Source organism: Malus sylvestris, chromosome 10 (genome assembly GCF_916048215.2).
Source record: "Malus sylvestris chromosome 10, drMalSylv7.2, whole genome shotgun sequence".
Lineage (NCBI taxonomy): Eukaryota > Viridiplantae > Streptophyta > Magnoliopsida > Rosales > Rosaceae > Malus > Malus sylvestris.
In genome coordinates this window covers 16,601,625-16,627,414 of record NC_062269.1, presented here as the reverse complement: position 1 = coordinate 16,627,414, position 25,790 = coordinate 16,601,625, and the positions used below count along the sequence as shown (strand labels likewise).

General features: G+C 37.0%; 1 protein-coding gene and 1 long non-coding RNA gene across 3 annotated transcripts in view; one reads left to right on the top strand and one right to left on the bottom strand.

Moving 5' to 3' along the window:
• The first annotated feature begins 11,097 nt into the window (after positions 1–11,097).
• Positions 11,098–25,790, top strand: part of LOC126585530 (uncharacterized) — an 85,142-nt gene continuing 70,449 nt past the window's right edge. For both annotated transcript variants that reach the window (XR_007610571.1, XR_007610570.1), the window contains exon 1: positions 11,098–11,418. This is a non-coding gene — a long non-coding RNA (uncharacterized LOC126585530). The remainder of the gene's footprint in view (positions 11,419–25,790) is intronic.
• LOC126585521 (uncharacterized) overlaps positions 12,540–25,790 on the bottom strand; it is a 79,695-nt gene continuing 66,444 nt past the window's right edge. Inside the window, exon 2 of the mRNA XM_050249974.1 lies at positions 12,540–13,357. Within this exon, the coding sequence (XP_050105931.1) occupies positions 12,857–13,357 (501 nt within the window). The 3' untranslated portion in view covers positions 12,540–12,856. The remainder of the gene's footprint in view (positions 13,358–25,790) is intronic.

Sequence of the window (25,790 nt, the reverse complement as noted above, 5' to 3'; positions counted from 1 at the left end):
TCAATTCTGTAATTTAATTAAGTTTAATTTACTTTTCATCAAAACCAAACACCCATCCATTATTAAATTATATTATTTATTTAGTTTTCTTTATTGTTAGTCTTTTAATTTAATTTCCGTCCATTTCAGTTCCTAGTGTTTAATTTAATTGTTTTCATTATTTTGAGTCATTTTAAGTGTGTTTCGAGTTATTAGAGTTTTTAGCCTAGTTTTGTGTCCTTGAGTCTTATTTAATATTTTTAAGTTAATTTAATAGATTAGCAATCCCTCCTAATCCCCGGCCTAGAACGATACCCTACTTACATCTATACTACAATTGTCAAAAAGAGGGTTTAATTTGTGTGTCAAGAAATTCACGCATCAAATTTTGGCGCCGTTGCCGGGGATTAGTAACTTTGCTAATCCTTTTATTTTTGTTTTTGTTTATGTTTATATTGGTGTTTGTGTATTTTACTTTTGATATTTGATTTATTTTTCTTTCTTTGATTTTAGGCACAAATGGAGCTGAGGGAAATTTAAAGGAAAGATGCGTCCGGCTAAAGACGTTAAATCAAGCGCTTCTTGGGAGGCAACCCAAGCATTCAACGAAGGGAGACTTTGGAATCGCTAACCCAATCAGATTTGCATTTTTACACCCTTATCTTTACTGCTTTCATTTTGTTTTGTTTAGTTAGTTGTGTTATTTGGTTGATTTCTGTGAGTTTGTATTACTTAGTTTAAGTGTGGGGGAAGGTTAACCAAAGTCTCTTTACATTAATTTACATAAAAAAAAAAACAATTAAAAAAAAAAAAAAGATAAAATTTAAAATTAATGATAAAAAAAAAAAAAAAAAAAAAAAAAATTAAAAAATCAAAAAAAAAAAAAACATAAAAAAAAAAAAAAAAAAATTAAAATTAAAATTTTACAATGATGTAAACTAATAGTATTCATTGGTCGGGTGGTGCTTCAGTAGTAGGCGGGGCTTCAGCAGTCGGCGGGGCCACAGAAGGAAGAGGCAGCAGAGGTTGATCAGTTGGAGCTTCACTACGCGGTGCCGCCCCAGAAGACGAAGGCAGATGCGGTTGGAACAAACCCACAAACCTCCGATGATCAAGTAAAATTTGACCATCGGTGTCCTGCATCTGGTCAATCTTCCTCTTCATGCTGGTGGCATAGCTGTGTGCGAGCTTGTGCAATTCCTTATTCTCATGCTTGAGCCCTTTAATCTCTTGCTTGAGACTCTGTATTTCAGCCACCAAGGATTCAACGTGACGGGTTCGGGCATATAGGCGTTGGGCCATGTTGGATACGGAACCCGCACACTGCACACTGAGAGCCAGAGACTCCTTGACCGCCAATTCATCAGACCGCCTTGCGAGCAGTCTGTTATCTCTGGGAGTGACAAGGTTTCGGGCCACCACCGCAGCGGTCATGTCATTTTTCATCATCGAATCCCCCACGGTAAGGGGACCGGTAGGGGATATGAAGGATGGCCGCCATATGTTGTCTGGTGAAGGCGGAGCTGCCTCTTCACCAATGTTCAAGTCAAAACGACGATCAGAAGGGCCAGACATTTTTCAGAGGTGGTAAAGAAAGAAGAGAGTTGGACTGATCAAGATTAAACAAGTGCAAGATGGGAGTGTTTACAGGAGGGTACTCAAGTGTGTTGTGGAACAAAATTAACGCCTCTATAAAAAGAAGAAATCAAAGAGGCGCTCCTCAGAGAAGCGTCCTCTCGCAAATCGAAGAGTCGGGGCTTCTTTCTCAAAAGCCGGATTCTTTTCTCAAAAGAGGAGTTTCCGTTCTCAAAAGCCGGATTCTTTTCTCAAAAGAGGCGTTCATTTCTTAAAAGTTGGGCTTGCTCAGAAACCACGAGCCGAACCCCGGATTTCGCAAGATCAATTCGTCCAGACGTGTTGTCACCCGTCACACGCAAACTCAGCTCTGCGAAAATCACGGGCAGTCTGTCGAAGTGCCGATTCCAACCATCTGTCTCTCTCAGCCTAGTCAGCACTTGTCACATGCAACTGGCAGCTTTGCGGAAATTACGGGCAGCTTTGTCAGAAAGCGCTTAATTTGTATTCTTCACCCATCCACCGGCTGCCGACACTAAGTGAGAGAACAGTTCCGGTTGTGAAGACAAGTCCTATAAGTTTCTACCTTCGCCTTCCACAGCAAAAGCACACTCTCTCAGCACACCCTCTCAACACCTCTTCATCTCCGAAAATGCATTCCCAAAGAATCCTCTCGAGTCACTCTGTGTTCCTCATTCCTTGGGATACTCCTGCGAACAACCCATTCAAAGCAAAAGTATTTCATATCATAAAGGTTGAAAGCAAGAGTATCTCATATCATGCTTTCTCCATGTCCTTCTCCTTGTCTTTGTTTTCCGACAAGGAGAAAGAGAGCAATCAGCCAGCATTTGGTATCAATCTTCCGATCTGGAGCCAACTGCCTGGAACCCCTTCCTGATTGCTTACCTAGCCTTGCTCTCGAGTACTCATCTTCATCATTTTATGCTTTCTCTTCGTCTACCACATCTGCCTGGGGGACAGTAAGGGAAGTGAAAATGATACCTCGAAGCATGTGGAGACAATTCAGCTAGGGACAAGGAGAAAGAAAGCAAGAGGTGGGCACTTGGAAAGATTGAAGAAAGAAATAAGGACCAACACCTTTCCCTCGTGCCTGCCTGTTGTGCAGAAGAAACAAGCAGAGAAGAATGCAGCTTGCACAATCATCCCAGCGGAAGGAGTCCGAACTGAGGAACTAGAGAAGCTGCCACATCTGCTTGGAGAACAAATAAGGAACTGCAACATAACCAAAGAGCAAAGCTTCGCCGTACAATATCATAAAATCATCACTTGCAAGTGAAAAGCTAAGTGTCACCCTGTTCAAGAGGAAAGCTGTGGAAAGTCAACAAGCACGACCAATGATTACTTATTAGTTTTATTCATTATCTTTTATCGTAATTTTCAATTTTTCGTTTGCAATTTTTTTAATTAATTTTCTTGCGTACTTAACTGAATTTTTCCTTTTCTTTGCAGGAACTTTTGGTTATTTCCACCCTTGAAGTTGATTGCAGAATTTTAGCTTGGGGGTCATCGCTTGATTTTACTGCAAATTAGGGAAGTTTTCAGTCCAATTGCGTTATTTTGTTTCTTATTATTTATTTATTTTATTTTATTTTTTTATTTGCATTATAGTGTTTTCTGACATTGGGGACAATGTCAAGTTTAAGTGTGGGGGTAGAAATCTCTAGAATTTCATTTGTTTCTGTGTTGTTAGTTTTTGTTTTCTTAAAAAAAAAAAAAAAAAAAAAAAAAAAAAAAAAAAAAATCGAAAAATTTAAAAATCCAAAAATATTGTCTTGTTTCCCTTATTGTTCTGAATCAGATTTTTGTTAGTTTCCCGACCCAATGATATAATTGGATCAAAAATTTGAACCATGATCATCAAGAACTTAGTTAACATGTGTTTGGTGAAATTCCTAATTCTCTTGTTAGTTTTGTACATGTTTGACCATCTTTGAAAAACCAAATGCACATAGCCTTGTTAATGTGAAACTAAAGTATGACTTAAAGCTTCATATGTGAATTTAGTGACCATATACATCCTATGTGAGTTTTTGAGCCTATTGAAAGTGTGCATTTTTCATACACTCCTATTCTTTCATGTGTGATGAACTTATGTGAGATACATCTCTAGAACTTGCGTAACGATCTTTCGAAATGTTTGTCATTGATTGCATGAACTTGGAAATGATAGAGGCATTAGGTTTACCACTATGGCCCAAATAACTATGTTTCCCAAAGAAAAATGATATCATTAGATTGCCAATTTGAGCCGTGTATGTTGAGCCTTTTATTTCTTATCACCAGATATGTCTACCCTTATGCCTGAAACATTTTTTCCTTACCCTTTCCAAGCGAGCAATGCGAGATTGTCTTATGAGAAACGTTTGTGAAGTACTTTGAAGGTGTTTGGCAAAAGAATAAGTGTGGGGGTATTTCATGTTTGCATTTAAAAAAACAAAAAAAAAAACAAAAAAAAAAAAAAAAAAAAAAAAAAAGAAAAGAAAAAGAAAGATTGTATTCAAAGAAAATAAAAAGTTTTTAAAGTTTCAGTTTAAGGGTGTGATTGGAGGTATCAGAAGAATCGTTGTAGAGCTTGAGTTCTTATAAATCTAAACAAAAGAATTGCTTGCAATGTAGCTTGGAACTTGTGTTTTCCTATTCTTTCGTTTCAATAACCCTATCCCTAAGCCTCATTACATCCAATAAAAGTCCTCTTGATTTAAGTTTTGCAATTATGACTGTGGAGAAGTGATCTTTATGCAAGCTTATGGTAGAAATTTCACATTTGTTTCTTTGAGCGAAACACATTAAAACTAAACACATGTGTGATTGAGTGCATATCCTGTGAGAAAGTCGCTAGTTTGCATATGATGATTTTAAAAATAAAAACTTGAAATTGCATTAGCATGGCTATCTCACACACTACACTTCAAGGATGATTTAAAGATTACTGCTAATATTTGAATAAGGAAGATGAACTTGGATTAGTTCCTTGATGCTAGCTATGGTTCTTGATGATTTGTTTTCTCGAATGAAATTCTATGAGGGTCACATAGGGGGAAACTAATGTTTTTCATGTTAGTACTTTTTCATGTTTTCTTTGTTTTGCTCGAGGACTAGCAAAAGTTAAGTGTGGGGGTATTTGATCGGATCATATTTATATATATTTTTACTTCGAATTCACTCGTCTTTTCTTAGTTAGTTCCTTATATTTTTGAGCTATTTACGTTATTTTTGTGTTTATAGGATTTGTTATGCAAAGAAAATAAAATAGCACAAATGAGATCTATTTACGTTATTTTCGTGGTTAGTGTTGGTTCAAACAGAAATGTTAAGGCCCTGTGTTGCCCAAAACCTTGTGTTTTCACCTTTGAGTTGAGTCACTTGTGAACTTAATTCTGTATGGATTACTAATATTAATAACCTTTTGTCGCATATCATAGATCTTATCTCAATTCCCCAATCAATCCTAATAACCTTTTGTCGCATAACAATTACTAGTCTAAAGATGGCTTATGGGATCGACATATTCATCTGATCATATTTGCTAATTGAGAGCTGGCATGTGCTTTAGGTTGGGGATTCTGATCAGAAATTGGCAGATGGAATTTCTCTATACTCAATTATCGGACCACTTATAACAGAACATGCAAAAAGGAGAATTAAAGTTTGCAACAACTTGCAAGGTGGAAAAGCAGCTGGTAATGCACTTGCAACGGCTAGGAGGGATTTTGACAGCTTGCAACGTGTGGCAATAAGGCTTTGGGCGGTGCAAAAGGCTGGTGGGGGAAAAGAGGGACATGGCATAATTAAGCAAGGAATAAAATATGATGACAGAAAGGAATCCCGGGGGAAAAACGTGAGAAACCGGGGGAAGGAGAAAGGGGCTGCCCTTTGGGCAGCTCACAAAGGCACAGGGGCACAAACGGAGAGAAGGAGAAGAGCTGCTTTGGCAGCGTGAGAAATAAAGGGGTCTGGGGGATTGGTGTAGAGGAAGGCTGCCCTTTGGCAGCTGGCGACGCAACAGAAGCGCCAGGAGGAGAGTCCACGCGAGAAAAGGAGCGCCAGGAGGAAGAAGCTCGGATTGGGCAGCACGTGGCAAGTCAGCAGGGAGCTGCTTTGGCAGCACGGGGTCAGTGAGGACCGAGAGACAGGGAGGTCAGAAGCGAGAGGCACGGACAGACAGCAACTCCCTCATCTTTCGATTTAATCTTTCCAAACTTCTCTCGGTTAAATCTCTCCATACTTATATTTTACTGTTGGTTTTATTTTAATAATGTGTAACTAATTTTATTTTAGCTAGAGGTTAATTCGAAACCATGAATATATTTGTAATATGAATTGATTACCTTCAGTTGTGATTTCATAAGTTGTGATTTCAATTTACTTATCCGTTCGTATAAAAACTGATTTGTGTATGTTGGTTAAGAGTGCACGCTTAATTTACATGCATGAATTTGATGCTAGAATATAAGTGAATTTCACCTAATCGTTATGAACTTATTTTCACAAGTAGTAAAGGTTGCTAGTCACAATCACGTTAAGTAAATTCTTGGCAAGAGTATCATGCTTTTCATAGTTACGAATGCCTCGTCAATGCTTATAGTTTTCACAAAGTTTAATGATCTTTGATTGTATCGCTATTGTGCTTTTCACGTAGGGGACTTTTGAAGAATGTTTTGAATTGTTGTATGCGTTTTTCCGTCCAATTCAATAACTTAAGGAAAACTTGAAGATTAAAAAAGTGCTGTTCACGGTTAATCTGGAGTATTGAGATTCACAATTTATTAAATGAACAACTGGAAATCATTTTGTATGCAAGTATAACATGTGTGGAGAAGAACCCTCTAGCTAGTCCGTCATTTATCATTTCACCTTAATTTCATGTTTTTGTCAATTCTGTAATTTAATTAAGTTTAATTTACTTTTCATCAAAACCAAACACCCATCCATTATTAAATTATATTATTTATTTAGTTTTCTTTATTGTTAGTCTTTTAATTTAATTTCCGTCCATTTCAGTTCCTAGTGTTTAATTTAATTGTTTTCATTATTTTGAGTCATTTTAAGTGTGTTTCGAGTTATTAGAGTTTTTAGCCTAGTTTTGTGTCCTTGAGTCTTATTTAATATTTTTAAGTTAATTTAATAGATTAGCAATCCCTCCTAATCCCCGGCCTAGAACGATACCCTACTTACATCTATACTACAATTGTCAAAAAGAGGGTTTAATTTGTGTGTCAAGAAATTCACGCATCAGTGTTTTCCAACTCACTTGACAAATTTGGCATGCGTGACATCTTTGCTCTAACTCCAAGGGGAGTGTTACGTATTATATATTTATATATTAATTAAAGTGTAAATAGTAGTCTGTTGTCTCATATTGACGAGGTACATATCTAATCCCAATTATAACTCCTATATATACTCCACTTTAAAAATTAATAAATATACTAGAAATTTCCAAATATTATCATATATATTTTTAGTAATTTACCATATTTAATTCAACTAATCGATTGGGATGGGAGTCGAAGAGTGATAGGATAAGTGATTATCTTAATCACTAATATGAATTTTTAGATGTAATCCTTTATTTTGTCCTTTAATTAATTAGTTTGTTAGACTTATCTAGCCGGCAGAGCCTTTGGGCCTATGGCTTTAAAGGGAGCAATAGCTCTTTCTCCTTTGTAACAGTTAATTCAGATAATATACTAAAAAATATTGGAAGCTCTCGCTTCTCCTTTGTCGTTCTTCCATATCTTCCTCCATTATTGCACATGATAAGGTTGAATAAGGCATTGGAATTTGGATCATATCAGTTGGTATCTTCTTTCTAGTCTTGGTTTCCCTTTCTTGTATGCCCCTCCATAATTCAAACATCCGATTCTCTGTTATGGACGCTCAGACCTCTGCCTTGGATACTGCTACTCTGTCTGATTCTCTAGAAACCAAAGTGGCCATCTTCTTGAGCAATTTGGTCGTGAAATGGCTTGCACTGGCAGTAGTGGTTCTTCGTCTGAGATCGACCCTGCACCTCCAGTGATCTTGATCGATCATACCGACCCACATGACAGTGACCTTCATCGCACTTTTTGCCGTGATTTGTATGATAGAGGAGGTCCTACTCCGAGTCATCGGTGGCAGCATAGGATCAATTTATTCCTTTGTGGAAAAGATCCTTTGGCTTGGATTTATAAGGTCAAGTGATTTTCTTGAAGTGTAAAGCGTTTCCCATTAGAGTCTTAACCTCTAGAGTTAGCTACCAAGGGTTTTTAGGGTCAGCTCAAGGCAATAGCATAAACAACTCTTGTCCCCTGACTTAAGGAAGGTGACTGATTAGTGTAAATCCTTGATTTAAGGAGTATGTTAGTTCTCCTTGATTTAAGGATTATATTAGATCTTGTCGGCTGTTTTCAACAGCCATATCTCCCATCTCTCTTTCTTCTCTCATCTTCAATATATACTCGGCTCTTGTACATTGAACACATGAAATACATTAAAAGTTAAAACCAGAAAATCTACATGGTACTAGAGCAGGATCTTTTGTAACCTATCTTTGCCCATTCTTGCTGCTGCGAATTCTTCTTTATGGTCTAAACCATGGCTGAAGATAGTTCAATGAACCGCGAGGAGGAAACTCAACATAGTCTCTCTTCAAATTTTTCAGATGTTGAGGTTAACACCAATCAGCGTCTATGTTCAGTTCTATTGAAGCGTAGAAGCTCCAAACATCTCCTCCCCCACATACGATGCATGGCTCTGCAAGGACCAACTTGTCATGTCCTTGCTGCTCAACATTATGGAGAAGCATGTTGCTGAGATTTTTAGCTACTCTAATTCCTCATGTGATTTCTAGAAAGCCTTGCAGGATATGTATGAAAATCAAAACAACTATGCACGTGTTTTCCAACTGAAGAAGGAAATTGTCAGTGCTTAACAAGAAGGGAAAGCCTTTGTTCATCATCTTGAGAGCCTCAAAATCATGTGGAACGAGTTGGATGTATATCTTCCACATACTGCAGACCCTACCATTCTCTTCAAACGAGGCAAGGAAGACAAAATTTACCAGCTGTTAGGGAGTTTGAACTCTGAGTACGATGATCTAAGGAGTCACATCTTGATAAGTCAAGAACTGCTTACCCTCAACAATGTTTGTGCCATTATCCAACGAGAAGAAGCGAGGAAGAAGTTGATGAATGCTGAACACAACTCGAGATTAACTGAGACTTGTGCATATGTTTCAAATTACAAGAACTCAGAGACCAAAGGGTACAAGGGTAGAAACACACACCTAAAATGAAAATATTGCGATGGTGTTAGCCATGTGGAAGATAAGTGTTGGGAACTCCATCATGAACTTAAGGCTAAGTTCAGCAAAGATGGAAAAATGATACCAAGGTCTTCACAGCAATCTCAACCTCACTTCAAGGCACAACTTGCTAATGTTTATCCTCTTACTATTCCACAAGGAACCATGGAGTTCACTACAATTCCATTGTCACTTATCAATGAATTTGCAGCCTACATGCAAAGTAAGGGACACATAGGAGACTCACATAGTCAAGGCAATGAAGAGGGCAGTCACACAGCTATGTTAGGACAGTTTGCCGGCTTTCTTGCTGGAAATGAGAAAGTTCCATAAGGGGAAGCACCGGGTATACTCAAAGCCTTCATTACTGCCATATTAACTAGTGTTGAAAATGATTATTGGATAATTGATTCAGGTGCCACTGATCATATGACAAAAAAAGTCATAAACTTGCATCATTTTAAATGTTTTTCAAGTCCTTCACATATGTCTGTTGCAAATGGAAATAACGTCTTAGTTTTGGGAAAAGGAGAAATAAATTTACTCTCGCACGAAACACCTTCCACCGCCTTATATGTACCAACCTTTCCTTTCCAACTTTTGTTAGTTGGGAAGTCCATAGGTGAAAGCCAACTTTGGCATTAGAGATTAGCTCATCCCTCTGAAGTCATTTTGTAAATCTCATCTTAATGTGATACTTGTCAATTTTCTAAATTTGCTAGACTACCTTTTGGTACTTCAATGTCTAAGGCAAATAAACTTTCTGAAATGGTGCACATCGATGTTTGGGGACCAACAACTGAATCAATGGAAGGATTTAAGTACTTTGTTCTATTTGTTGATGACTTCTCTTGAATGAGTTTTGTTTATCTTATGAAATCAAAAAGTGAAGTCCCAACCATTTTCAAAGATTTCCATATGCATGTTAAAACACAATTTCAATCAAACATTAAGGTCCCAAGATCAGATAATGACACTGAATTTCCATCTAACAATATGCTTTAATATATAAGTTTTTAGGGTATTATACATCAAACCAGCTGTGTAGGGACCTCCCAACAAAATGGAGTAGCCAAAAGGAAAAATAGAGATCTCTTGGAGAAGACTTGTGCTCTCATGATCTATATATGCATGTCCCTAAAAAAATTTGGTCATTTGCTGTCCTCATTGCCACTTACCTAATCAATCGACTTCCAAGTTGTGTGCTAGGGTTTAGATCTCTCTATGAAGTGCTTAAAGGTAGGAAAAATTGATTTGACACACTTAAGGTATTTGGTTGCGTCTGCTTTGTTCACATGTAAACCTTGAACTGTGACAAACTAGATGTCAAAGCAACCAAGTGTGTGTTTATGGGTTACTCTTCCACCAAAAAAGGGATACAAGTGCTTCAATCCAGTCACTAAGAAGTGCATTGTTTCAAGAGATGTGAAGTTCGAAGAAAGACCATTCTTATTTCCTCCATAAAGGAAGTACTACAAGTCAGGGGGAGGAACTATTTGACTTGTTCCCATTCCCTCAAAACTTACACCATCTAGTGTTGGAAAAGAGCTCAGTCACTATGACTCCAAATTATGAAGAAGTACAAACTGACTTAATCTTTGCTAGTGAGAGAGATGAAGAGTCCAACTCTAATCATTCTCAGTCATCTACAAAGCTTCCAATGATTAAGAGAAATCCTCCTCGAGCCAGAAAACCTCCAGCTAGGTTGCAGGGCTATGTTACGTATGCATCACGGCACCCTATCACTGATCGGATCATATTTATATATATTTTTACTTCAAATTCACTCGTCTTTTCTTAGTTAGTTCCTCATATTTTTGAGTTATTTACGTTATTTTTGTGTTTATAGGATTTGTTATGCAAAGAAAATAAAAATAGCACAAATGAGTTTTAAATAATAAACAAAAAAAATCATGGACCGATATTTTCTGACATATATTTTGTATTTTGTTATATATTTTGTTGTGGTAGGTGGAGAATAAATTAAGAGGAGCAGCTGGTGGGAACGTGGCCAAGAAAAACCAAGAAAAGTGGGAATAACAGCTGCATTTGCAGCTAGTGGAAGGCTGCTTTGGTGGGTTGGTGAAACAAATAAGAAACAAAAAGAATAGAACCACTTGAATCGTGGTAGGTGGAAAAGAAGAAAAGAGCTCCACTTTGCAGCTTGATAAAAGAGAAGCTGGAGGAGAGAAACAGGGGGGTTCGGGGGGGTGAGAAAAACGCTGCTTTGGCAGCTTGAAAAAGAAAAAAAGCGTCAGCAGAAAGGAGGAGCTGCTTTGGCAGTTTGAAAGAGGAAGCGGCATCAAGCTGCCTTGCGGCAGGGAAAAACCAGAGTGCAGAGAAAAAGACGCTGCCTCTTGGCAGCTAGAAGCCTCGGACAGAAAGCAAGTGGAGAAGGAATCCTGCGGTGCAAAAACGTGAAGAAACAAATCTGCCACTTGGCAGCACGTGGACATAACAGAAAACTGCAAGCCTCTCCTCTCTCGGTTAAATCCTTCCAACTTATGTTTTATTTCTGTTTTAATAATGTGTAAATAAATCTATTTTGGCTAGAGGTTAATTCAAAGCCATGAATATATTTGAAATATGAATTGATTACCTTCGGTTGTGATTTCATAAGTTGTGAATTCAATTTACTTATCCGTTCGTATAAAAACTGATTTGTGTATGTTGGTTGAGAGTGCACGCTTAATTTACATGCATGAATTTGATGCTAGAATATAAGTGAATTTCACCTAATCGTTATGAACTTATATTCAAATGTAGTAAAGGTTGCTAGTCACAATCACGTTAAGTAAATTCTTGGCATAAGTTTCATGCAAATCATAGTAACGAGTGTCCCGTCAATGCTTATGTTTTTCATAAAACTTAATGATTCTTGCTTGTATCTCTATTATGCAACTCATGTAGGGAACTTGTAGGGAATGTTTTGGGTTGTCGTATGCAATCATCCAACCCAATAACTTGTGGAAAAACTGAGGGTTAATTAGTGCAATTCACGGTTAATTTGGGGCGTTGAGTATTCATAGCTTATTGAAAAGCAACTGGAAATCATTTTGTATGCAAGTATAACATGTGTGGAGAAGAACCCTCTAGCTAGTCCGTCATTTATCATTTTACCTTAATTTTATGTTTTTGTCAATTCTGTAATTTAATTAAGTTTAATTTACTTTTCATCAAAACCAAACACCCATCCATTATTAAATTATATTATTTAGTTAGTTTTCTTTATTGTTAGTCTTTTAATTTAATTTCCGTCCATTTCAGTTCCTAGTGTTTAATTTAATCGTTTTCATTATTTTGAGTCATTTTAAGTGTGTTTCGAGTTATTAGAGTTTTTCGCCTAGTTTTGTGTCCTTGAGTCTTATTTAATATTTTTAAATTAATTTAGAATAGATTAGCAATCCCTCCTAATCCCCGGCCTAGAACGATACCCTACTTACAACTATACTACAACTGTCAAAAAGAGGGTTTAATTTGTGTGTCAAGTAATTCTCGCATCAAATTTTGGCGCCGTTGCCGGGGATTAGCAACTTTGCTAATCCTTTTATTTTTGTTTTTGTTTATGTTTATATTGGTGTTTGTGTATTTTACTTTTGATATTTGATTTATTTTTCTTTCTTTGATTTTAGGTTCAAATGGAGCCGAGGGAAATTTAAAGGAAAGATGCGTCCGGCTAAAGACGTTAAATCAAGCGCTTCTTGGGAGGCAACCCAAGCATTCAACGAAGAGAGACTTTGGAATCACTAACCCAATCAGCTTTGCATTCTTCCACCCTTATCTTTACTGCTTTCATTTTGTTTTGTTTAGTTAGTTGTGTTATTTGGTTGATTTCTGTGAGTTTGTGTTATTTAGTTTAAGTGTGGGGGAAGGTTAACCAAAGTCTCTTTACATTAATTTACATAAAAAAAAAAAAAAATTTAAAAAAAAAAAAAAATATAAAAAAAAAAAAAAAAAGTACAAATATTTTACAATGATGTAAACTAATAGTATTCATTGGTCGGGTGGTGCTTCAGTAGTAGGCGGGGCTTCAGCAGTCGGCGGGGCCACAGAAGGAGGAGGCGGCAGAGGTTGATCAGTTGGAGTTTCACTACGCGGTGCCGCTCCAGAAGACGAAGGCAGATGTTGTTGGAACAAACCCACAAACCTCCGATGATCAAGTAAAATTTGACCATCGGTGTCCTGCATCTGGTCAATCTTCCTCTTCATGCTGGTGGCATAGCTGTGTGCGAGCTTGTGCAATTGTTTATTTTCATGCTTGAGTCCTTTAATCTCCTCTTTGAGACTCTGTATTTCAGCCACCAACGATTCAACATGACGGGTTCGGGCAAATAGGCGTTGGGCCATGTTGGACACGGAACCGGCACACTGCACGCTAAGAGCCAGAGACTCCTTAACCGCCAATTCATCAGATCGTCTAGCGAGCAGTCTGTTATCTCTGGGGGTGACAAGGTTTCGGGCCACCACCGCAGCGGTCATGTCATTTTTCATCACCTAATCCCCCACGGTAAGGGGACCGGTAGGGGATATGAAGGATGGGCGCCATATGTTGTCTGGTGAAGGCGGAGCTGCCTCTTCACCAATGTTCAAGTCAAAACGACGATCGGAAGGGCCAGACATTTTCTGAAGGTGGTGAAGAAAGAAGAGAGTCGGACTGATTAAGATTTTGGAAGTTTACAGGAGGGAGTGTTTACAGGAGGGAGCTCAAGTGTGTTGTGGAACAAAATAACGCCTCTATAAAAAGAAGCGCTCCTCAGAAATCAAAGAAGCGCTCCTCAGAAATCAAAGAGGCGCTCCTCAGAGAGGCGTCCTCTCGCAAATCGAAGAGTCGGGGCTCCTTTCTCAAAAGCCGGATTCTTTTCTCAAAAGAGGCGTTTCATTTCTTAAAGGCTGGGCTTGCTCAGAAACCACGAGCCGAACCCCAGATTTCAAAAGATCAATTTGTCCTGACGTGTCGTCACTTGTCACACGCAAATTGCTTTGCGAAATTCTCGGGCAGTTTGTCGAAGCACCAATTCAGAAATCGAAGAGGGAAATTCAACAGTCAAAGACACACTAGCTTTCTCAAAAGCTGGACTTCAACCCACGGGCAAATCTTCATTTCCAGATTTATTCGCACGTGTCACATGTTACCTCTACAATCGACGATGCTCAGAGCTCGAAGCGCCGATTCCAGATATCAATGAGGAATCTGATTTGCGAAAATTACGGGCAGCTTTGTCAGAAAGCGCGTAATTTGTACTATTCATTCATCCACCGGCTGCCGACAATACGTGAGAGAATAGTTCCGGTTGTGAAGACAAGTCCTATAAGTATCTACCTTCGCCTTTCACAGCAAAGACACACCCTCTTAACACTTCTTCATCTCCGAAAATGCATTCTCAAAGAATCCTCCTAAGTTACTCCGTGTTCCTCATTCCCTGGGATACCCCTGCAAACAACCCATCCAGAGCAAAAGTATTTCATATCATAATGGTTGAAGCAAGAGTATCTCATATCATGCATTCTCCATGTCCTTTTCCTTGTCTTTGTTCTAACCTGCAGGACATGGAGAAATTGCTCTCGAGTACTCGTCTTCCACTGCTGATGTACTTCCAAAGAAGCTGCCACATCTACCTGAAGAACAGATAAGGCAAGCGAAAATGATACCAACAGCATGTGGAGACAACGTACAGAAGAAACAAGCAGAGAAGAATGCAGCTTGCACAATCATCCCAGCGGAAGGAGTCCGAGCTGAGGAACTAGAGAAGCTGCCACATCTGCTTGGAGAACAAATAAGGAACTGCAACATCACCAAAGAGCAAAGCTTCGCCGTACAATATCATCAAATCATCACTTGCAAGTAAAAAGCTAAGTGTCACCCTGTTCAAGAGGAAAGCTGTGGAAAGTCAACAAACACGACCAATGATTACTTATTAGTTCTTTTCATTGTCTTTTATCGTGATTTTCAATTTTTCGTTTGCAATTTTTTTTTTTTATTTTATTTATTTATTTATTATTATTTTATTTTCTTGCGTTACTTAACTGAATTATTTCTTTTCTTTGCAGGAACTTTTGGTTATTTCCACCCTTGAAGTTGATTGCAGAATTTTAGCTTCGGGGTCATCGCTTGATTTTACTGCAAATTAGGGAAGTTTTCAGTCCAATTGCTTTATTTTGTTTCTTATTATTTATTTATTTTGTTTTATTTTTATTTGCGTTATAGTGTTTTCTGACATTGGGGACAATGTCAAGTTTAAGTGTGGGGGTAGAAATCTCTAGAATTTCATTTGTTTTTGTGTTGTTGCTTTTTGTTTTCTTTAAAAAAAAAATCGGAAAATTTAAAAATCCAAAAAAAAAAATATTGTCTTATTTTCCTTATTGTTTTGAATTAGATTTTTGTTAGTTTCCCGACCCAATGATATAATTGAATCAAATTTGAACCATGATTATCAAGAACTTAGTTAACATGTGTTTTGTGAAATTCCTAATTCTCTTGTTAGTTTTGTACATATTTGACCATCTTTGAAAAACCAAATGCACATAGCCTTGTTAATGTGAAACTAAAGTATGACTTAAAGCTTCATATGTGAATTTAGTGACCATATACATCCTATGTGAGTTTTTGAGCCGATTGAAAGTGTGTGCATTTTTCATACACTCCTATTCTTTCATGTGTGAGGAACTTATGTGAGATACATCTCTAGAACTTGCGTAACGATCTTTAGAAATGTTTGTCATTGATTGCATGAACTTGGAAATGATAGAGGCATTAGGTTTACCACCATGGCCCAAATAACCATGTATCCCAAAGAAAAAAATGATATCATTAGATTGCCAATTTGAGCCGTGTATGTTGAGCCTTTTATTTCTTATCACCAGATATGTCTACCCTTATACCTGAAACATTTTTCCTTACCCTTTCCAAGCAAGCTAGTGAGCAATGTGAGATTGTCTTATGAGAAATGTTTGTGAAGTACTTTGAGGGTGTTGGGCAAAAGAATAAGTGTGGGGGTATTTCATGTTTGTATAAAAATAAAAAATAAAAAAAAATAAAAAAGAGAAAAGAAAAAGAAAAAGAAAGATTGTATACGAAGAAAAGAAAAAAAAAATGTTTTTAAAGTTTCAGTTTAAGGGTGTGATTGGAGGTTTCAGAAGAATCGTTGGAGAGCTTGAGTTCTTATAAATCTAGACAAAAGAATTGCTTGCAATGTAGCTTGGAACTTGTGTTTTCCTATTCTTTCATTTCAATAACCCTATCCCTAAGCCTCATTACATCCAATAAAAGTCCTCTTGATTTAAGTTTTGCAATTATGACTGTGGAGAAGTGATCTTTATGCAAGCTTATGGTAGAAATTTCACATTTGATTCTTTGAGCGAAACACATTAAAACTAAACACATGTGTGATTGAGTGCATATCCAGTGAGAAGGTCGCTAGTTTGCATATGATGATTTTAAAAATAAAAACTTGAAATTGCATAAGCATGGCTATCTCACACACTACACTTCAAGGATGATTCAAAGATTACTGCTAATATTTGAATAAGGAAGATGAACTTGGATTAATTTGTTTGGTGCTAGCCATGGTTCTTGATGATTTGTTTTCTCGAATGAAATTCTATGAGGGTCACATAGGGGGAAACTAATGTTTTTCATGTTAGTACTTTTTCATGTTTTCTTTGTTTTGCTCGAGGACTAGCAAAAGCTAAGTATGGGGGTATTTGATCGGATCATATTTATATATATTTTTACTTCAAATTCACTCGTCTTTTCTTAGTTAGTTCCTCATATTTTTGAGTTATTTACGTTATTTTTGTGTTTATAGGATTTGTTATGCAAAGAAAATAAAAATAGCACAAATGAGTTTTAAATAATAAACAAAAAAAATCATGGACCGATATTTTCTGACATATATTTTGTATTTTGTTATATATTTTGTTGTGGTAGGTGGAGAATAAATTAAGAGGAGCAGCTGGTGGGAACGTGGCCAAGAAAAACCAAGAAAAGTGGGAATAACAGCTGCATTTGCAGCTAGTGGAAGGCTGCTTTGGTGGGTTGGTGAAACAAATAAGAAACAAAAAGAATAGAACCACTTGAATCGTGGTAGGTGGAAAAGAAGAAAAGAGCTCCACTTTGCAGCTTGATAAAAGAGAAGCTGGAGGAGAGAAACAGGGGGGTTCGGGGGGGGGGGGGGGTGAGAAAAACGCTGCTTTGGCAGCTTGAAAAAGAAAAAAAGCGTCATGAATTTGATGCTAGAATATAAGTGAATTTCACCTAATCGTTATGAACTTATATTCACAAGTAGTAAAGGTTGCTAGTCACAATCACGTTAAGTAAATTCTTGGCATAAGTTTCATGCAAATCATAGTAACGAGTGTCCCGTCAATGCTTATGTTTTTCATAAAACTTAATGTTTCTTGCTTGTATCTCTATTATGCAACTCATGTAGGGAACTTGTAGGGAATGTTTTGGGTTGTCGTATGCAATCATCCAACCCAATAACTTGTGGAAAAACTGAGGGTTAATTAGTGCAATTCACGGTTAATTTGGGGCGTTGAGTATTCATAGCTTATTGAAAAGCAACTGGAAATCATTTTGTATGCAAGTATAACATGTGTGGAGAAGAACCCTCTAGCTAGTCCGTCATTTATCATTTTACCTTAATTTTATGTTTTTGTCAATTCTGTAATTTAATTAAGTTTAATTTACTTTTCATCAAAACCAAACACCCATCCATTATTAAATTATATTATTTAGTTAGTTTTCTTTATTGTTAGTCTTTTAATTTAATTTCCGTCCATTTCAGTTCCTAGTGTTTAATTTAATTGTTTTCATTATTTTGAGTCATTTTAAGTGTGTTTCGAGTTATTAGAGTTTTTCGCCTAGTTTTGTGTCCTTGAGTCTTATTTAATATTTTTAAATTAATTTAGAATAGATTAGCAATCCCTCCTAATCCCCGGCCTAGAACGATACCCTACTTACAACTATACTACAACTGTCAAAAAGAGGGTTTAATTTGTGTGTCAAGTAATTCTCGCATCAATCACTGACAGTATCAGTCTTTGTGAGTTCTCAACATCTCATGCTGCATTCCTCATTGAAATTGATAAGCATTGTGAACCTATAAGTTTTCAAGAAACATCTCTCCTTCCACAATGGAACCAAGCCATGGCAAAAGAGCTTCATGCACTAGAAGAGAACAACACTTGGAGCTTAGTTCAACTACTACCACGAAAAAAGGCTGTTGGAAGTCATTGGATTTACAATACCAAATTCAAAGCTGATGGTTTTATCGAGATACACAAGGCTAGACTTGTTGCTCGAAGTTTCACCCAAACCTTTGGAGTAGATTATAAGGAAACATTTGCACTGGTGGCCAAGATGAATTCAGCAAGAGTGTTACTCTCAGTTGCAGTCAACTGTAGGTGGTCTCTTTACCAAATGGATGTGAAGAATGCTTTCCTTCATGAAGAGTTACAGGAAGAAGAGTATATGCAACCTCCTTCAACCTATAATGGTATTAAAGGCAATGTGGTTTCTAAATTGCACAAGGCAATATATGGCTTGAAACAATCACCAAGAGATTGGTATGCCAAGCTCAGTTCAGTACTAGAGAAGGTTGGATTTCTACAAAGTAATGTTGATTCTTCATTATTTGTAAGAACTAACACTAGTGGGAAGTTGGTGGTTTTTATTTACGTGGATGATCTTCTCATCACAAGAGATAGTGCCGCTGAGACTGAGGCACTGAAGCTCTTACTACATCAAACATTTGCTATCAAAGATTTGGGGAAATTAAAGTATTTTTTGGGCATCAAAATGGCAACATCCTCAAAAAGGTTGTTTCTACATCAACAAAAATATGTATTAGACCTTCTTCAAGAAGCAAAAATGCTTGACTATAAACTTGTTATCACTCTCGTCGATTGCAAATTGAGTCTCAAAATAGATGGAGAAGCCATGCATAATGTGAGCTACTATCAAAGGTTGATGGGCAAGCTTATATACCTCACTATCACGCGCCCATATATCACATATGCAGTGAGCCTGGCTTATGCACTCTCCCACTGTTGATCACCTTAACTTTGTTAAGAGAATCTTGCGTTATCTTAAGGTTTCAATAGGGCGAGGAATTATCATGCATAACAATAAGTCCACTGCCATTAGTGGCTACACGGATGTAGATTGGGTGGGTAATGCAATTGATAGGAAATTTACCACAGGTTATTGTACATTTGTTGGTGGAAATCTTATCACATGGAAGAGCAAGAAGCAACATGTGATTGCTTGATCCAGTGCTAAGACTGAATATCGAGCCATGACAGCCGCAGCTGGTGAACTCATTTGGCTTAAATGGCTTCTTTCAGACTTAGGGTTTCCTAGCTCTACTCCTATGTCCCTTATGTGTGATAATCAGGCAGCCATGCACATTGCTGCTAAAAAATTTGGCGCCGTTGTCGAGGACTAATTTCAATCCCCTCTAATTGCTTGCTTTATAAACCCTATCTATTTTTGTTTTCTTAGTTTAGATTTTTCATTTACAATTTAGTTTGTTTTGATTTCAGGTGGTCTAAAAAGATGTATGGTGTATGTCTATTATGTGCCAAGACTGGTTATCCTTTGAGTTGTGCCCAAGAAGATATGAGTTTCCTACATTTGTTCAAGAGCACTCACACCGCATGTGTTTCTCTAACCAAGGGCCACTGCAACCATTGCTAAATACATACAATCCCGCTTGGAGAAACAACATACAAGCTCCAAATCAAGCATTTACACCTCCACCACAGCAAGAATCCTTTGACACTTCATTAGATGACACTTTGAAGCTATTCGCTCAAAACAATTTGCAATTTCAACAATCAACGAGTAGCATGATTCAAGAACACTCCATTGCACTTACCAAGTTGGAAATTCAATTGGGGCAGATTGTCCAAGCGTTAAATGAACAACCATGTGGTGATGGTCAAGATGTGAACGGTTAATAATCATTGGAATCTAGTTGTGCAGATATACATAGAGAAGTTCTTGAATTTGAAACTCTTTCCCAATCTTCTAATTTGCTTGAATTTTTTTTGAAAGTTATGTTGGATTCTCTCTGTTGTTTTACATCTTTACAGGTGCCATCTTTGGAGTCTTTTGGAGATGATTTGCTGCCATATCAAGAGAAAAACAAATTGAAGTTGGATGAGGAATCATTGCTGCCCATTTACCATAAGAAAGAAGATTCAAGGCTAGACGATGAGATTGCTGCCTTGAGCGAATTTCATTCATCCATTGAAATCATTGCTCCAGCCACATCTTCAACAATTTTCGAGGATATGCTTCTTCGCAAGGAGAGACGAAAACACCATCACAATCAAGTCCTTGTGGAAATTCAACGCACTATATTTAAAGTCCCTCTAAAGAAACTAGTTCTTCCAACCAAGGTTCAGAGCTACCTTGGCTTCTTTCCACCCTAGGTGTTTATCTATCATGGTACCATGTCTTGCCTAGATGTTAAAAAAGCGCTTGCTAGGAGGCAACCTAGCTGGGTTTGTGTTCTTTCCTTTTATTTTGTGTCTTTTAGTTTTTGTTTTATTTCATTCCATGCTTACTTTGCCTTCCTGCATTGTTGCATTCCATTCATTCTTTTTTTTACGCATCAAGGACAATGTTTTGTTTAGGTTTGGGGGTGTGAGATTGAAAATTTTCGTTTGATTTTAGTGTTGGTTAAGCTTGCTTTTGCTTACTAATGTAAATGTTTATGAGGGCTATGTTTACAAACAAAACTACAGTGTTGTCATGAAAAAGTTTGGCATCTTATTTTCTTTTACAAAGTTGTTACTCTTGGAATTATAATGGTTAAAGTACCATGCTCAAATTTTGGACGAAGAATAGTGGAGACTACCCTAATGAGTTATTTTGAGCCTATTTGCTTTTTTGAGAGGGGTTAAAGTGTTTCTTCTCCTATCGTTTTCTTTCAATTTCACTTTAAATGATCTCATTATTTCTCTTTGATTGAATGCTAAGAATAATCCTATATTGTAGATACCATGTGTTTATTATCACCTATGAATGAACCCATTGAGACGATGTTAGGCTATGCATGTTTTAACCACCAAATGGCTTTATTCCCAACCCTTTGTGTGTTCCATTCATCTTTTTTGCAACCAAACACTTTTAACTTAATTCTTTTATCACCTACACCAAACTTTACCCATCTTAACCCATTACAACATACCTTATAGTTTGGGGAATACCAAAGTGATGAAGACAGATAGATTGAGCTGTAGATCAATAATGTGGCGTGTATCGAGGTAACATGTGTTGGAATTGCAAAACATGAAAAAAAAAAGAAAAAAAAAAAGAAAAAAATGAATAAAGAAGATGCAATTTCCAAATCCTTCACAATTGCACGTGTGTCCTGGTTGCCAAGAATAAACAAAGAAGATCAATTCAAGAGGAGAGCTTGCTTATTTCATAACAAAGATATTTTTGTATGTCCCAAGCTCTAGTATGTCCTAAGCCTTACATTACAACCTTGTGAAAGACCTGGCTGATCTTTGGGGATATATTCATGGGTGCTAGTAGGTATGTGTGCTATCCATATTCTTAGTATTTGATTCATTTCATGAGATCTGTTCAGAAAATGTGCTTTTATTTCATATTTCATGTGTGAGAATTTTTGAATCCCTTTTACATCTCACCCCTTTTACACAATTTCACTCACATGTGTTCGTGGAGAGACTACACCTTAGGAACTGAGTGAAAATTTGAGTGATATCTATGAGGACTAGAGTTGAGGCGAATTCTATCTTTGGCATTTGAGTATGGTATTTTTGAAGTCATGAGTCATGGAGTAATATTTTTTACACTCTACGTATGATGCGATTCTTTGAAGTGGCAGACTTTTGGTTTGAATGTATGACTATGCTTTCATTGGTTGATAGGAGCATATTAATGTGACTTAGTTAGCTTGTTTTCTTGCATTTTCATAATTTGTTTATGTTTATTATAGTGTTTTAAGCTATTTTCGTGTGTTTGTAGGTCCATATGACAAAGTTGGCAAGAAAGTGCAATTTTGGAGCATTTTAAGGCAGTTTTGGGCACCAAATGGATAGCTTATGAATGGAGCAAGATGGATGGACGAATTTGACGTTCAAGAGGCTAGGAATGTGCTGAAAAGGGTGAAGAAATAAATCCAAGTCAAGGAAGATAAGAAATCAGCTCAAAAGAAGGAACATTATCCAAAACCTTATCCAACCTTATCTTATCTTATCCTTGCCTAACCTAACCTTATCTTATCCTATCTTATCCAAATCAATTTGTGCCTTAATTCCAGCTATTTCTAAGGGATAATTATGCATTTAAACTATATATTTCAGATTCTAGAACCTTTATCCTTCTAGAACCCCTAAATTGGTGCTAAAACATCTTTTCTAGAAGCACCTAAAAATCTAGCGCCTAGACCCTTTCTAGAAGCCCTAGAACCTGCAATCCTTTTCCCTTAGGATTGTGCAATCCTTTTCCCTTCAGATTTTGGTGAACCCTAGTCCTTTTCCTTCATGAATTGTGCCAAATACACATTCCTTTCCTTCAGAAATTCGTGGGTTTCCCTAGCCCTATAAATACAAACCTTTGTGCAGCAATTAAACCACCACCCTCTACCAAAAATCACCTACATACATCCACCACACCATCCACCATAATCCTCTTGCGCCGCAGCTAAGGAAGGAGAAGAAGGAGCCATCTGGAGTGTTTCTAGGTGTATTGTATCTTTGTTTTCAATGTTTAATTCAAGTTATCTTTGTTTAATTGCGAACATGAGGAACTAATTTCTTTATAGTTAGAGGGGAATTCGAAACCATGATTATACTTGCAATATGAATTGATTACTTTCAATTGCGATTTGATAAATTGTGAATGCAATTCGCTTAACTGTTTTATTCAAAACTTATTCTTGTATGGTTATTAAGGTGGCCAACTTAGTTTGCATGCATGAATTTGATGCTAGAATGCAAGGGAGTTTCACCTAATCGTTATGAACTTATATTCATAAGTAGTAAAGGTTGTTAGTCACAATCATGTTAAGTAAATTCTTGGCATAAGAATCATGCGCTTTCATAGTTACGAATGCCTTGTTAACACTTATGATTTTCATAGCACTTAATGATCTTTGATTGTGTCTCTATTATGCGCTTTCATGTAGGGAACTTTTAAGGAATAATTTGATTGCGATGCGCTATTTCCATTCAATTCAACGATTTAAGGAAAATCTGAGGGTTAATTTGAGCGTACCTAATTAACTTGGGGTGTTGAGGTTCATGGTTCATTGAAGAAGCAACTGGAGATTGTTTTGTATGAAAGTGTGTCATGTGTGGAGAAAGACCCTGTAGCTAGCCCATCATCCATCTAATTTCACCAAATTTGTGCAAATTTGCCTAGTTTAGTTCTTGCTTTGTTTTACTTTATTTTCGTCCAAAACCAAATCCCCCTTTACTTTAGAGTGTCTAACTAGTTAAAATCTGTTTTAGATTGTGTTTTTAAGTGTTTTGAGTCAAGGAAAACCCAAAATTCGTCCAAAGTTGTGTTTAGAGTCAGAAACTGCCCAGATTGCGTTTTTAGGCAGTTTTGAGTGTTTTTAGCTTATTTTGAGTCTTGTGAACTTGTTTTGAGTCTTTTAGGTCTAGTTAAGTGTTTTAAAGCTTAGTTTTATCTATTTAAGTCAGTTTAGAGTGTTTAGCAATCCCTCATAATCCTCGGTTTAAGAACGATCCCTACTTATTTATATACTACAATTGTCAAAAGAGGGTTTAATTTGTGTGTCAAGTTAATTTTCACATCATTGGTTCTTATTAGTTTGTTTCAAGCATGCTTTAACCATTTGTAGTGCTTTAACAATTTTCACATCACTGTAAACCCTCAGGAGACACAACTCCTTCGACTATAGACACCTAGAGGTTTAAAGGCTTGTTGCACATGCTCCGTGCAATCGTTTAGCTAACGAAAATGGTCTAGTTATATTTTTCTTTGTTTTATTTGTTTTCAGTTTTAGTTTTGCTCGAGGACCAGCAAAAACCAGGTTTGGGGGTATTTGATACTCACATATTTCATACATTTATACCATCCATTCCTAGTCTCTTTGTGATATTTTTGAGTTAAACTGGTTGCGTTTTACTCTCTCTTGTGTTAATGTGCATTTAATTGTATTTTAGAGCCATTTGAGGACAGATAAGGCAAAATGGTGCTAAAAGTGGATGTTGATGTAGACAAAGAATTAAAAGTGAATATGGCTCTTTATAAAACCAATAACAGCAAAAAAATAGGGGAATTAAATGCCCAATTACTGGGATGTATTGGTAATCTGTAACAGCCTCTTTAACCTTATAAAACAGAGAGTTTCAGCCACTTTTACATAAGCTTCCCTTTGGGGTCGCCCATAGCTCTCTCTCTCTTCTCTTTCTTTAGCCTTTCTTCCAGAAACAAAATCTTATTTCCATTCACCATCTGCTGCCACCGAAGAAACCACGCAGCCGCGTTATTTTTGGAGAAGTTCAACATCAAAATTGCTTCAAGGGGGTTTCTTCTATGAACTTTAATTTTGCAATTGTTGGAAATGTGCCCTAAAACCAATCATATGATGATACTTTACGGACATTTCACATGTTAAACTAATCTAGTTTAATATCAAGGGCAAAGATTATTGTTTTAAGCCGTCTCATATAAATGTTATATGCTTAAACGATAAGTCCAAGGAATATGTAATTAGGAGAATGTAATTTAAAGAAGTTAGATTCATGAGGCCATTCTCTTTCATATACATATCCTAAACATTCCTGATCATAGGATTGCCAATTGGGCATTGACAGTCCGTTAAGATCAGTACGTGTTGTGTCTTCTCTCAGGGAGAGTGACTGGTCTCGAGTCATTGGTGTGATTGACACCAAGACAAGCATGTAGGTGCTCAATAGAGAATGAGTCCACTGAACACGAGCAACGAGGAGTTCTCATACTCATGTCACATGAGAACTCATGGTTGGGATAATGCAAAGTAGTCTTTTGACCTGAGGCATCATAGTTGTCTTGTGGTTAAGTCGTTGATCTTTGACTATGTCAAAGTCACTCAATCAGAGGGTGTCCACAGCATAGTTGGGGTTAAGCCACTTAGCCATGGAGGCAAGTGAATGCACAATAAGGGATCTCTAACCTTCAAATCGTTTGAGGGAGAATACTCTATGATATGATTAAGAATTTCTGGCCAGAGTATGAATGAGATTTAGGAAGTCGTTCCAAATCACATTGAAGGTAATCATATAAGTAAATGAATCACATTGGATAGTAGATATGATTAAACTATCAAACCAAACAATGTGGTCAAGAGTATTGTATTAGAGAAAGACCGTATTGCATTGTAATCCTAAACTGAATAGGTTCTCTACCTCTTCTGATTAGCTTGGGTAACCATGACATACTGCTAGGTGTCACTCATGGTTTGTGGAAGCCATAAACGTGTATAATCACTAAAGGGAGAATTGAAAGTAAGTTTCAATTCACAATCGATTTGAAAGAGTTCTAATCGCCCACTGCCTCGCTAAAAGGAACCTAATGGATCGTACACCGTGTAAGGTAGAGATTGAAGAAACAACGGAGATGAGTAAGGATAATTAAATGGTTTAATTATTTATGGCAAGGATTAATTAATATGTTAATTAATCAAACGAATAAAGTTCGTTAAAGATCTCGGGTTAGTTTTGGGCCTCAAGGCCCAATGGGATTTGAATGTCAAGCCCATTAACTCAATTTGTATGACAACTTGAATAAACAAAGGGCTTGAAAGCCCAATAAACCCTTAAGGCCGGCCAAATAGAGGAGGGTAGTGAACTTGCTTTAATTGCAAGTTTGCCACTCCATTGTGAGGTGGTATAAAGGCAACTTTATAGCCATTTGATCCTTAGGGTTTTCTTTTGG